Genomic DNA, 14144 nt, shown 5'->3' with positions numbered 1-14144 from the left:
TATAAGTGTTTGGAGGGGGGACACGTTAGGGCCCGATGCCCTAACAAAGTAGACCGCAGCGATACCTGCTACCGCTGCGGTCAGGTAGGACACAGCCAAGGACTGTGACGCACCGGCGCACTGCGCAATATGCAGTAGTAAAAACTTCCCGGCTAATCATAGAACGGGAGGCAAAGCATGTGCGCCGGTGCAAAAGGGGAAAAAAGGAATTCCCCTGAGTAGTGCAACGTCTTTTCCTGTGCCGAAACGCCAAGTTCGGACAGGGGAGCGTTCAATTTAAAGATTCTCCAAGTTTAACTAATGAAACGGTAAAAATCGGTATCAGAAGAGTTAATTCTACGCCCTTAGGGGCGTTCATTAACTCACGGTAAAATTGGGCGCCAGGCGCGTGTGAACGCGCCACGATAATTGTGCAATGTTCGGTGCTACGCGGAGTGATTATAGTTAGTGCGCGGACGCGAGTGTCAAGTTTAGGACGGCACAAAAAAGAAAATAAAGAAAGTTCACGGCACACAATATATATTTTTTACAAATAATTATACAGCACAAAAGAAATGCTCTAATGCAAGCGAACTGCAATTAGAAGCGTTCAATGATTGCCGGAAGTGCAATCCAATGACAAAAATCGATCTCCCGCGAGAAGTGCGACGAGAATCGAGAAGAGCGAAAAAGGAAAGCTGTCTGTGCGCGCGAACGACTGGACGACGATAGATCCGTTCGACCAGAGAAAACGAGAACCAGCGTGATTGTTTTCTACCGACCTTCGAGAGAGTTCCGAGGTAAGGAACACCGTGTTTGTGTTCCTTCCACATAAAGATAGAATCCTCTCGAATGTCGGAGGACAAAATCACTTGTTGTCGTCGGTTATATTTATGACGAGACGGTTACCTGTCACCGTTCAAAACGACAGGTATTTCGAGCGTTAAAGACACGCGCGGTCTTGCGATATGGCGGGGCGCGTTCGCTCGCGATTGGCGCACGGAGATTTAGCGCGAACCGTCGCGCCAAATTCGAGCGGCTATTTCAGCGCAGTTAGCTGCGCTTGTCTCAAGGCGAAGAATGCACTCCGAGATGCATTCACACACCCCCACACACACACACTTTCTCTCTCTCTCTTTCTCTCTCTCTCTCTCCCTAATCCGCAACATCCCGCCCGCCTTCGTCGGGTACACGCGACGAACTATCCTAGGGTTGCTAGGGATAATGTGTCGACTGGTTTATCGTCGCGACCGCGGGTCGAGCGCGAACGCGAGTTTTGACAGGCGAGGTTAGGAGCCCCATGTGCCACGTGCTGAGCGAGTGGAGCTACGACAAACGACAAAATATGCGAGACAGGTAAGTATGAGAAGAGTTAACGCAGTACAATTGACAATAGTGAGACGAACGACTAATTTTATAACTAATTTTACGATATTTCACAGGTATTTGCTAAGCGCCAGGTTGCACGAGACACGCGGTTACGCGGGGGTCCCGGACTCCACGGCGGCTACCGTCGGCAGTGGGACCAGCTTGACCACTGGCCGGGTCAGTTCACCGACGGTGGTGCGGACGTCCACCACGCGCACTTGGCCATCCTCGCCCGGGTGGAAGCGCGTAACTCGGGCAAGCGGCCACCGGCACGGCGGGGTGCTCTCTCCTTTGATGAGGCACAGCTGACCTTTGCAGAGGTTCCCCCGGGAGGTCCACCACTTGGGCCGTGGTGTGAGTCCCTGCAGGTATTCGCGAGTCCATCGCTGCCAGAGGTGATCCCGCATCTGCTGCAGAAGTCGCCACCGGTTCAGACGGTTAGGAGGGGCGTCCAAGAGGGACGGCTCCGGGATGCTGAGGAGAGGCCCTCCCACCAGGAAGTGTCCCGGCGTCAGGGCGTCAAGGTCGTCTGGATCATCCGACAAGGCCCCGAGGGGCCTTGAGTTTAGGCAGGCTTCGACCTCCGCGAGGAGTGTGGACAGCTCCTCGAAGGTGAGCTTAGCCTCTCCGATGGTGCGCCGCAGGTGATGTTTGACGGCCTTGACAGCCGCCTCCCACAGGCCGCCGAAATGGGAAGCCGACGGTGGGTTGAAGACCCACCGAACTCCCTCGTCTGCTAGGCGGCCAACGAGGGCGTGGACTTCGCCGCTCGCTGCCCTGAAGAGCTCTCTAAGTTGTCGATCCGCACCTACAAAATTGGTGCCGCAGTCGCTATACAGGGCCGTGCATCTCCCTCGACGCGACACGAACCGGCGAAAGGCGGCGAGGAAGGCTTCGGCAGAGTAGTCGCTGGTCACCTCCAGGTGGACGGCGCGAGTGCTGAAACATACGAAGATTACCAGGAAGCCCTTGTGGGCTTTGTGACCGCGGCCCTTCGTCGTCCTGAGCCAGACTGGGCCAGCGAGGTCCACGCCGGTGTGAAGGAAGGGTCGACCTGGTGTGACCCGCGTCCTCGGCAGATCTCCCATCTTCGGTTGCGGAGTGGCCGCCCGCCATCGTACGCAAGGTAGGCAGCGATGTATGTGGCTTCGTACCAGTTGACGGGCGCGTGGGATCCAAAACCGTTCCCTGATGTTCCCCACGGTGGACTGGACTCCACCATGCAGGGTGCGTCTGTGAGCGGCATCGATCACCAGGTAGGTGAGGTGAGATTCCGGTGGTAGGATGACTGGGTGTCGCTGGTCGGCATCCAGAACAGCGTGTTTCAGCCGCCCGCCAACCCGCAGGACCCCCTCATCGTCGAGCATGGGAGTCAACTTCCTGAGTGAGCTTCTGGTCGCCAGTGATTTCCCGGTACGAAGGTCCCGCAGCTCTAGGTGGAAGTTCGCTCCCTGGACTACCCGGATCCATCGAGTCAGGGCGGCGTCCATCTCCTCCGGCCTCAGTAGGTCAGGAGCAGCCTCGTCGCTGACGGGGCGGCGCTGGCGAGTTGCCCAACGCCAGATCCAAAAGAATACGCGTAGCAACCGGCGAAGGCTGGAGAATCGGCGAAGCTCTTCAGGTTCCAGCACTTCCCTGACCACGTGGCATTTTTGCGGTCGCTGTTCTGGCAGGCTGGTCTCTTCCTGGGATCCTACATCCTTCGGCCAGGTGTCAGGATGACCGCTGAGGTAGGTCGGCCCATGCCATTACAACGGATGGCGTAGCAGCTCCCTCGGCGACACCCCCCGGGAGGCGCAGTCAGCTGGATTGTCTCTGCCGGGTACGTGCCGCCATTTTGCGTCCTGGTTCTCTCGGTGGATTTCGGCGACTCGGTTTGCTACAAATGTTGTCCATCTTGCAGGGTGTCCTCGGATCCAGCCGAGCGTGACTGTGGAGTCCGTCCAAAGATGCACCGCCGATCCTTCAAGGCCCAAGGAGGACCGGACGTGTTCGGCCAGTTTAGCCAAGAAGGTGGCCCCGCAAAGCTCCAGGCGGGGAAGCGATACACGCTTGACCGGTGCGACCTTGGTCTTAGCGACTACCAGGGTCATGTCGGGCTGCCCGTTGATCACGCCCCTGAGGTAGATCACGGCAGCGTAGGCTCGTTCGGAGGCGTCGCAGAATCCGTGCAGCTGTTGCGAGTTGTTTGCAGCGTCACTCTGGAACCAGCGTGGCACCCTGATCTCCTCAAGCAAGGGCAGCTCCACTTCCAATCGGGTCCACTCGGCGGCGTCGTCCCTTGTCAGCGGAGCGTCCCAGTCTAGCTGCTGTATCCAGGCTGATTGGACGAGCAGCTTGGCACGTACTATGATCGGCGCCAACCAGCCTAGTGGGTCAAAGAGACGTGCTGTCTGCGAGAGCACCGATCTCTTCGTCGGTAGAGCCGTTGAGGTTGGTCGTACGGAGAGGGAAAGAACATCCTCCCTTGGATTCCATCGGAGGCCCAGGACGGAGTGACTCTCAGACGGCAGTCGGGCACCTGTCATGACGTCCAAGCGATGTGCGAGCGGGATTTTTACCAGAAGGCGATCGTCGTTGGCAGCCCACTTCCTAAGCGGGAAGCCGCCCGCCGTACAGAGCGCGGCCACCTGGTTCAGGAGGTCGTCCGCTGCATCCAGGGTGGCGGCTCCGGTGAGTACATCGTCCATGTAGACATCCTGGCGCAGTACATCGGCGCCCAGCGGAAAGCGGCCAACCTCATCGATCGCGAGTTGATGGAGCACGCGGATGGCGAGGTACGGTGCGCTCGCTAGGCCGTACGTCACGGTATTCAGCTGGAATTCTTTGACCTCGTCTCCCTCTGTCCACAGGATCCGCTGCAAGTCCCGGTCGTTGCGGTGCAGCTGTATCTGACGATATATCATCTTGATGTCGGCGACAAAGACATAGCGGTGTCGCCGCCAGCGAGTCAAGGTGTCGGCTAGCGACGGCAGCAAGTTACGTCCGGTGAGCAGCCAGTTGTTCAGTGACGACCCGCCGCCAGTACGCGCCGAGCCGTTGAACACCACCCGGATCTTGGACGTCGTGCTTGAGCTCCGTAGCACCCCGTGGTGAGGCAGGAAGCAGATTCTGGAACCTGGTGAGAGCGACGCGGCTGAGACAGGCGACATGTGTCCGAGTGTCAAGTACTCGTTCATGAAGTCGCGATACAGTAGACCGAATTCGCGATCGTGAATGAACCGACGCCTCATGACGTCGAGGAGCCGTGACGCGGTGCGGCGCGTGGAGCTGAGATCCGGCAGCCCCGGACGGAACGGTAGTCGCACCTGATAGCGACCGTCTTCAAGTCGCACGTGGGTGCGCACAAAATGATCTTTGCACTCCTGTTCGTCAGCGGTCAGCGGCAAGGCGGCCCGAGGAGGCTCTTCGGTCTCCCAGAAGCGGCGTACGAGAGCTACCAGATCGTCACCCGTAGAGCATTGTAGAGACGACACGGGAGCCGCGACGTGACCGGCTCCAACGACGCCCAGCAGCACCCAGCCAAAGCGAGTCAACAGGGCACCGGGCTCGCGTGGTCCTCCTCGGCGAAAGCCCTCCGGCAGAGCGAGGTCCAGGTAGACATCGGCGCCAAGCAGCAACTCCACAGCATCCCGGCGGTGGAACTCCGGGTCTGCAAGCTCGAGACCGTCGAGGTGGGGCCAGGAACGGGCCTCGCCCTCCGAGGTTCCGCCGTACACCGTGAGGCGTGGGAAGACAAGCGGCAAGACGGCGAGCGCAAAGTGTCCATCGCGAGAGGAAACGGTGGCGGTGATTCGTCCGTGAGTGACGCCCGTTTGGATGCCTCCCACTCCAAAGATGGCCACTGACGATGGGGTCCGCGGGAGCCGAAGTCGCTGCGCTAAGGATTCCGCTATCAGCGAGGTTTCTGAGCCCGGGTCGATCAGCGCGCGGACCGCATGCCGAGTACCCACGCGGTCGGCCACGAATACACGGGCAGTTGCCAGAAGCGCCGGTCCACACTCCCGGGGTGGTCGCCTCGCGACATGGACCGTCGTCGTCGAAGATGAGGAGGCAGTCGCAGGTAAGGCCACAGCCGCAAAGGCGTCGTGCAACGTCGTGTGATGCCGGCCTGAGCATGTAGCGCACGCCTTGTGCGACTTACAATCGGCTAGCAGATGACGACCCAGGCAGTTCCAGCACCGCTGGTGAGTGTTGATGGCTTCCCGTTTCTCGCTAACCGTTTTCTTCTTGTACTGCTCACAATAAGCAATAAAGTGATCCCTTTTGCAGAGTGGACAGCTGCGGTTCGGATCAGACCCCCTGGTACCCACATGGCTGCTGCGAGAGGAGCGGCTGGACTTCTCCGTTGGCTTGGCAGGCGCTACGGTCTTCACTGACTGGAGGACCTCCCAGGTCATCAGTTGCTCCTGGAGGAACTCCCGGAGCTTGTCGTAGGACGGAGGCTCCGACGACCTTCTGAGGGAGCTCTCCCACTCACGCCGAGTTTCAGCGTCCAACAGCTCGACGACCAGGTGGACGAATAGGTCCGTGCAGTCGGAGATCGGGCGCCCGATGCCCTTCAGTGCACCGACTGTCGTGAGCACGCCGTGGAACAGTCGGCGTAGTCCATCGGCTGACGGGGCCTTCAATCGCGGCAGCGAAGTGAAGGCTGTCAGGTATGATCTGACCAGTAAGCGTTTATTTTCGAAATACGTAGTCAATAATTCCCACGCATCCTCCAAATTTTCTTCAGTAGACGGCAGGTTGCGAATCAGCTGTTCAGCATCACCCTTTACGCTGATTTTCAGGTAATGCAGCTGTTCAATCTTTGTCAAGGACGCGTCTCCTAGGACCATGGAGCTAAACAGATCTCGGTAGGCTGGCCAATCCTTGAACTTGCCGCTAAACTGCGGTAGGTTGATCCGCGGTAAAGTTCGGCGGGACGGGGCCGTCTCTCGGACCCGTTCGCCGAGGGCGGGCCCCACAGGCTCGACGAACTGTTCCTCCAGTCCGGCGAGTTCGGAGCGCTGCCCATAATACGCCGTCTCAACCTTGCTGAGGAGGTCCTCGGTGGTGTACTTCTCCCGCTTGATCTCCTTCCAGAAGTGGGCGCGGAGCTCTTCATGCTGTTCCGTGAATTTGGCCCATTTATCGTCCAGGACGCGGATTGCAGCCTGGACAGTGTGGGCGTTCAATTTGCTCGCCCCGATCTTCTTCAAGTTCTCCACGCTACGCAGTATGCGTAGGTAGAGCTCATGCTGAGCGTCGATCATTTGATCCATGTCCATTTTCTTTGTCACAGGTCACTGGACACTCACACGGTCACGGAGCCCGCACTCACCCCGACGGCGAAGTTCAATAGGTGCCGGGCGCGACAAATTAACGACCTGTCGATGATCCGGCTCGAAGGACCAGCAAATGTGCAATGTTCGGTGCTACGCGGAGTGATTATAGTTAGTGCGCGGACGCGAGTGTCAAGTTTAGGACGGCACAAAAAAGAAAATAAAGAAAGTTCACGGCACACAATATATATTTTTTACAAATAATTATACAGCACAAAAGAAATGCTCTAATGCAAGCGAACTGCAATTAGAAGCGTTCAATGATTGCCGGAAGTGCAATCCAATGACAAAAATCGATCTCCCGCGAGAAGTGCGACGAGAATCGAGAAGAGCGAAAAAGGAAAGCTGTCTGTGCGCGCGAACGACTGGACGACGATAGATCCGTTCGAACAGAGAAAACGAGAACCAGCGTGATTGTTTTCTACCGACCTTCGAGAGAGTTCCGAGGTAAGGAACACCGTGTTTGTGTTCCTTCCACATAAAGATAGAATCCTCTCGAATGTCGGAGGACAAAATCACTTGTTGTCGTCGGTTATATTTATGACGAGACGGTTACCTGTCACCGTTCAAAACGACAGGTATTTCGAGCGTTAAAGACACGCGCGGTCTTGCGATATGGCGGGGCGCGTTCGCTCGCGATTGTCGCACGGAGATTTAGCGCGAACCGTCGCGCCAAATTCGAGCGGCTATTTCAGCGCAGTTAGCTGCGCTTGTCTCAAGGCGAAGAATGCACTCCGAGATGCATTCACACACCCCCACACACACACACTTTCTCTCTCTCTCTTTCTCTCTCTCTCTCTCCCTAATCCGCAACAATAATACTGTGAACGGTACTTAAAGTTACTTTTCCAAATTTCATACAGAGTCGCGGGTCTATAGGAGTGATGGGTCTATGGTTGAGAGAAAGGTATAGAGAGACATACACGTGGTGTTAGAATTTGACAGATATATATATTTGACACTTAGGATTTACAATTTGACATCGGATACATACAATTGGATAATAAAATTATGTAACAAACAGTAAGATATAAACTAGCTGTAGCAAATCAAAAATATAATATAATAAGATCTGCGAGTAACGGTATTTTCGGAATTGACTTACAAAATTAGTATCACTTATACAAGGTGAAACATTTTATATAATTTCGCGACGATAATATACAAACGGAATAACAAATACAAAATCGGTAAACGTTATGATGGTCTAACTTATTTTCGCGGGCACGCGGAATAGACAGAGGTTACAATACGATATTCCGAGACACGGCACGGTATGAAAAAAAACAAGATAACAATTAGATGACGGAGATTTCGTGATTCTCTAGCACGACTCTCTTGCCGAGTCGAGAACAATGAAATAGTTAACAAACTCGCGGAGACGGCTACACGCAAATCCCGAAAATCTAATAATCGAGCTAATAAAAACGTGACTCTGAATATTTCGGTAACCCGAATTTACGATAATTATTTTCGAGACGATAGACTGTCGGCGGCACTTTTCGGAGAGGGCTCTCTTCGCGAAACACAAAGTCGGCTGGCCCCGCGATACGATACTCCGAAAAACGAAAAGAGAGAGACCGCTCTCTCACACACAAAACGATACGAAAAATGAGAGAGTACGGTACTCACGGTAATTACGGTACACGATCAATATCTACGGTACCAACCAACACGTAACTACGACTACTCGAGAGGCGGCTTACAGTTTCTGGCGGTGAATTCGAGTCCTTGAATCGCACTTGTGGAGTCCTGGAGGCACCCTCTCTAGTCTACGGCACACCGAACAGTGGAGAGCCGGGCCTCGCGCGTCTCGGTACCTTCTTTTTCGCGCCGATCTTTTGCGCATCCCTCGATGATAGGGTCGAAGGCGCTCCAAAAGCGTCACGTCACAACTCCCCCCTCCTAGGGGAGGACCGAGGAGGTCTCGCTACGGACCCTTTACCTGCCGCCTCTCCGGCAGATTCTCTTCCACATGCTTAAAAATTGAAAACGGTAGGCTGCCCTGTATCTCCCTGACTGCCCCGACAGCAACATCGCGACATATTCTTTTCGCGTCCGCGCTCTAAAACCTCGCATGAGCCGCTCCGCGACCTCGCGATAGGGGGAATTAGGAAAAGGGAAATAAAGAATACTCTGGTTCCAATAATATGGGTTTATTCCCCTTTTTGGCATTGGTCCATTAAACTAAACAATTCTCAAAAAAACAACCACAAGATAAAAATAAAAAAAATATACGGAAAGAAAAATCGAACAAAAAAGAAAAAAGAAAAAAAAAGAAAGAAAACAAAGAAAAGAGATATCAAAAAAATAAAAAAAATTTCTTCGCTCTTCTCCGCGGCCCCCGCGACGTCCTCATATGGACTTTCCGTCCGTGTCGCGGGCCCACGGCCACCCGTCCCGCGTCGGCGAGTCCTCGCGTGCCGGCGATGGCACTCGGGGTGCTCGCGGTCCTCGTCCGGCCGTACACGGCTCTGCCCTGCGGTAGTTTGGGCCGCAGCGGGGGCATTGGCGTAGAGTTACGCCCCGCCACCCGCACCCATAACAGAAATCGTGGGTGCGCCCCAACGGACAGGCCGTGTACGCGTGTGCCTGGTTTCCGCAGTTCCAGCACCCACGCTGGAGTTCGCGGATCGGCATCCCTCGGGGAGACCGAGTGCGCTGCACTCGGCCAGAGCGTACCCTCGGGGTTCGCCCCGGAGATGTCGCCCGCTCCGTCGTCCGCGGCACCGGAGGTGTTCGCGGCTCGGGCTTCACACGCGGCTTGTCGGGCGTCTGCACCGGAGTTTCCCGGGTCTCCGGGAACTCCCGCACCACCGCCCCCTCGGTAGTGTATACGGCCGCATGATACTGCCCGGCCGTATCCTCCATGTCGGGCCAGAAGCCCTCGTCGTGCTCCTCGATGAAGGCCGCGACCTCGGGGTGCCGCCTCCAGAAATTCCGCAGCAGCGTCCGGGCCGCGACACGTCCGTAACATTTACGCGGCATCTACAAAACGGTATCCGGAACGTGATAAGCTTTAAGGTCCTTAATGTGCCATTTGCCTGCGGGGGTCCCGTCCAGCTGCGCTAATTCGTACACAACTGGAGAGATCACCCGCGCTATCCTGTAGGGTCCCTGAAACTTGTGAGCCAATTTCGCCGCGATCCTCTCTGCGGCGGACGATAAAACATGTTGCCATTTTAGTACCAGGTCTCCCACCCGAAATCTTTTATCCCGTCTACGTAAATTGTAGTGGGAGGCCTGTTTCTCGTACGCTTTATTCAAATTTTCGACTACCCATTCTCTCAATGACTGTAATCTTCGCATCCTATCTGCCCACTTTGCGGTATCTTTGGCGGTAACTTCGGTAGCTTGCTGAGTGCGCCTACTCAGGGAGTAGACCGGTACTAATTCCCGCCCCACATTCAAGAAAGCGGGAGACGCGCCCAACGACGAATGACATGCGGTATTGTAAGCGAACCGAAATTCGGAAAGGTGTTCGTCCCATTCTTGATGATCTTTATCTATGAACGAGATTGTCATCGTTTTAAGAATTCGATTCACTCGCTCTACGGGGTTAGCCTGGGGGTGGTATGGCGGTACGGTAGTATGCGTTAGGTTGTGTTCTTCCGCGAACGTCTTCAGGACTTTATTTATAAATTCGGTACCGTTATCGGTCAACAAAAATCGCGGCGCGCCCCATCGGGATATCACTAAATCCTCGAGGGCCTCGTTAATTTTACTCCCGTTGGCCGCTCTTAGGGCCTTGCATTCGACCCATTTTGTAAATAAATCCTGTATCACCAAAAGATACTGAAATCCGGCCTTGCTACGGGGCAACGGACCTACGATACCGGCCGCGACTACGGTCCACGGGCCGTCCGCGATACGACGTCCCATCAGACCCGCCGGACCTGCCTAATCCACCTTTGTCCGTTAACACAAGTCGCAATTTCGTACATAAGCAGTAACTTCTCGAAACAAATTCGGCCAAAAATACGATACGGCCACGCGCTGATAAGTTTTTTCCACCCCCAAGTGTCCCGCCTGCGGCATGTCATGCGACTCCCTTAGGGCTTCTATACGGTATTCCTTCGGTAGTACAAGTTTCCATCGGTCTAAGTCTTCCACGATATCCGAAATTACGCGCTTCGGCCTCAAAAAATACAGTCTACCGTCCAGCACCTTCCATTGCGTGAACTTACTTGGGGTTTCGATAACTTCCCTCAATCGCTTTTGGTGCCATTCGTCCGTAATATTTTCTACATGTACTGTCTCTATCGCGGCATTCACCAAAGCGTTAGTGTGCTCGGTATACGATATCATGTCGGTATCTTCCCCCTCGTACATTCGCGATAGGGCATCCGGTACATGATGCAACGCTCCCTTACGATGTATGACCTTGTAGTCATACTCCAATAATTCCAACGCCCATCTTGCCAATCTACCCGTCGGGTTCTTTAAATTATGTAGCCAGCGTAGGCTACTATGGTCGGTAACTACCGTAAAGCGGTATCCTTCGAGGTACGGTCGAAACTTCTTAATCGCCCATACGACCGCTAAGCATTCCTGTTCGGTAACCGTGTACCTCGTTTCGGGATCTGCCAGTGCTCTACTCGCGAACGCAATCACTCTTTCTTCCCCGTCTATCGTTTGCGTTAACACCGCGCCTAATCCCACCGAACTAGCGTCTGTCTGCAGCACGAACGGTATCTCGAAATTTGGACAAGCCAGAGTCGGTGCGGTAACTAAATGATCTCGGATCTCCTGAAAGGCGCGATTCTGATCATCCCCCCATTCCCAGCGCCTGCCCTTCTTCAACAGACGCGTTATGGGCTCGCTGAACGTCGCGAACTGCGGTATAAAACGACGGTACCAAGATGACATCCCCATAAATCTCCTTAACTGCTTGATATTTCGCGGCGCGGGATATTCCAAGATCAGTCGCGTCTTTTCGGGATCCACGGTAAGGCCCTCTCGCTGCACGATAAATCCTAAATAACGCACCTGAGAGCGGCAAAATTCGCACTTGTCCGGGTTAACTGTAAGTCCGGCGGTAACTATTTTATCTAACACTTTCTTCAACCAAATCATGTGTTTCTCGAATGTAGGCGTAACTATTACTATATCATCTAGGTACGCGAACGCGTGCGGTTCCATTTCAGGCCCTATCAACCGGTCTAATAAGCGTTAAAAGGTAGCCAGAGCCCCCGTAAGACCATATGGCATTCGCGTAAAATGATATAATCCCATCCCTGGGACACTAAAAGTGGTAATTTCTCGACTGTTCTTTGCCAACGGTATCTGAAAGTATGCCTGACTTAAATCGATTGTCGAGATGTATTTTGCCGACCGTAACTTGTCCAAAATTCCGTTCATGTTTGGCAACGGGTACGCGTCTTTCTTCGATACTCTTTAACCCTGCGGAAATCTAAACAAAAGCGGTATTTACCGTTCGGCTTTTTCACCATTACGATCGGATTCGACCACTCGCTATAGGATGGCTCTATAATTCCCGCCGCGAGAATTTTCTCGGTCTCCGCCCGTATTGCTTCCTGCACTTTTGGCGATACTAAATAGCAGCGTTGCTTAATCGGGGGGCTCGAACCCACGTCTATCGTGTGTTCGGTTAATGCGGTAACTCCGGGGGTGTCTGAGATTGGCGGTAACGTTCGTAAAATAATTTCTAAACTTTGTTCTTGTTTGGGCGTCAAGTCGGATAATCCACAGCACGAAATCCCCTGCGTACTTTCCGTAGTGAGGCGGTAACGGATGTGTGGCGTTTGCGAAAAATGCCATTCGCTTGTGGCGAAATCTATTACTATTCCGAATTTTGTTAATAAATCAATCCCGAGTATACACGGTACAGCTAAATTCGGTAACAAACCAACGGTAATTTTGCGGCATCTATCCTCTAATTGTATCGGTACGGCGGCCTCGGCTATAATATCCGCGAGCTGACCGTTCGCGGTGCGGATCTGAATCCCTCTAGTACGGGAAGTCGGGATGTTTAGCGCTTCGATTATTTTCATTCCGTCGCGGCCTATTAATGTGCGATTGGACCCCGAGTCCACGAGAGCCGTGAGACTATGGCCGCGTATCGTGACGCAGAAGAAACGTAGAGACGGTAATATTTCTTCCCCGACGGTAACATACGAATAATTTCGGGTCTCGTTCCTCAAACTCGGAGTCGTAGGGACCCTCTCTACGGGCTCCGGTTCGCGTTTCCCGCACACTTTGTACACGTTTGTACGGTAACGTCCGGTTTCGCTCAGCGGTAACAATACTTTCGGCGCGGTTCCGCACACCCGCGTGCACGATATCCGGTCTTATTGTAGTTCCAGCACTTTATAGTGCTGGCGTTATCTGCAGCCGGTCTGACGGTATCCCCGGAGACGGTATCTGAAACGGTAGCCGCCGCGTTTACTGGAGCTCCGATATTTGAGGCGGTATTCGCGGTTGTATTCCTCGCGGCCTCTTTCTCTTTGCGAGTGGCGGTCGCGGCCGCAACGGTAATCGGGGCTCGCGTTTTCCCTTTTGGCGCGTGATACGCCAAATCCGGGAAAATAGATTGTTCGGGCGGTAACGGGGGACGGTAATTTTTCTCGGCCAGAAAACTGCGTTCGACTCGCGTTGCCAAATACTCGAGCGTCGAAAAATCCTCGAATTCCTGCCGCCGAATCATGATTTGCAACTTCGGCAACATATTGCGATGCGCGAAATTTAGCTGCTCAGTCAGGGGCCACTGCGGAGACATCCGACTTCACAAAGCCCTCAAACACGTCAAATAATCGGCCGCGCTCTCGAATTCTCCCTGCGTTCGTCGGAAAATTTCGTCTCGGAGCGCGTACTGATAATCGGGGTCTCCGAATCTCCCCCTCCAGGCAGTCTCAAAATCACGCCAATCCCTCCAATTTTCTGCCTCTAACCTCACCCAATATAGTGCGATGTCCGATAAGAACAACGGCAGGCACTTGAACAGATCCGCGTCCGAAATCGGTACTATGGCGCGGGCTTCCTTAATACGCAACAAAAATGCCTCCGCGTCGCTACCCCGTTTCCCCAAGAAATGCAAATTCCATTTCCGCATGAGGTTGTATGCCTTTGCGGTGGAAGCTCGTCCGGGTCGCGGGTTATTCGTCTCTGGCGCGGGATTGCGGTACCTAACTTGAGGCCTTACGGATTTCCGCTCGACCTCATGAATCCCGTCGAAGGATTCGAATAAGGGAGGTGTGGGGTCAACTGCGGCCTCCTCTTCTAAGGGGTTCCTACTCAGTCGAGGTTCCGATACCCCACTGGAGGTCCCTTCCTCTGTCGACATTTGCCCTCTCGCTATTCCTTCCTCGTAGTGTAACAATCGTGCCCTTAAGACCGGTACAATTCCCTGCGTGCTTAAATTCCTATCCGCCAAATGATGTCGCGCTTGACTTTCCGTTAAACTTTGTATCCACTGGTGTGGATCGCTGCCTGGCCTCATTGGTAACTTTAAAC

General features: G+C 54.1%; 2 protein-coding genes across 2 annotated transcripts; both read right to left on the bottom strand.

The window, feature by feature from the left end:
* Positions 1-1457: 1457 nt before the first annotated feature.
* On the bottom strand, positions 1458-2837 carry LOC114940559 (uncharacterized). The gene has a single exon (XM_029315284.2). The coding sequence runs from the start codon at positions 2835-2837 to the stop codon at positions 1458-1460; it is 1380 nt and encodes a 459-aa protein (XP_029171117.1).
* Positions 2838-3095: 258 nt separating this feature from the next.
* On the bottom strand, positions 3096-6617 carry LOC114940560 (uncharacterized). The gene has a single exon (XM_029315285.2). It carries the CDS (start codon positions 6615-6617, stop codon positions 3096-3098), a length of 3522 nt encoding a protein of 1173 aa, XP_029171118.2.
* Between the last annotated feature and the right edge of the window lie 7527 nt (positions 6618-14144).

The sequence above is a fragment of the Nylanderia fulva genome, unplaced genomic scaffold (assembly GCF_048542155.1).
Source record: "Nylanderia fulva isolate GAGA-0341 unplaced genomic scaffold, ASM4854215v1 Scaffold388, whole genome shotgun sequence".
NCBI lineage: Eukaryota > Metazoa > Arthropoda > Insecta > Hymenoptera > Formicidae > Nylanderia > Nylanderia fulva.
Note: the sequence above shows the minus strand (reverse complement) of the source record. Positions and strands in the feature narration are given on the sequence as shown.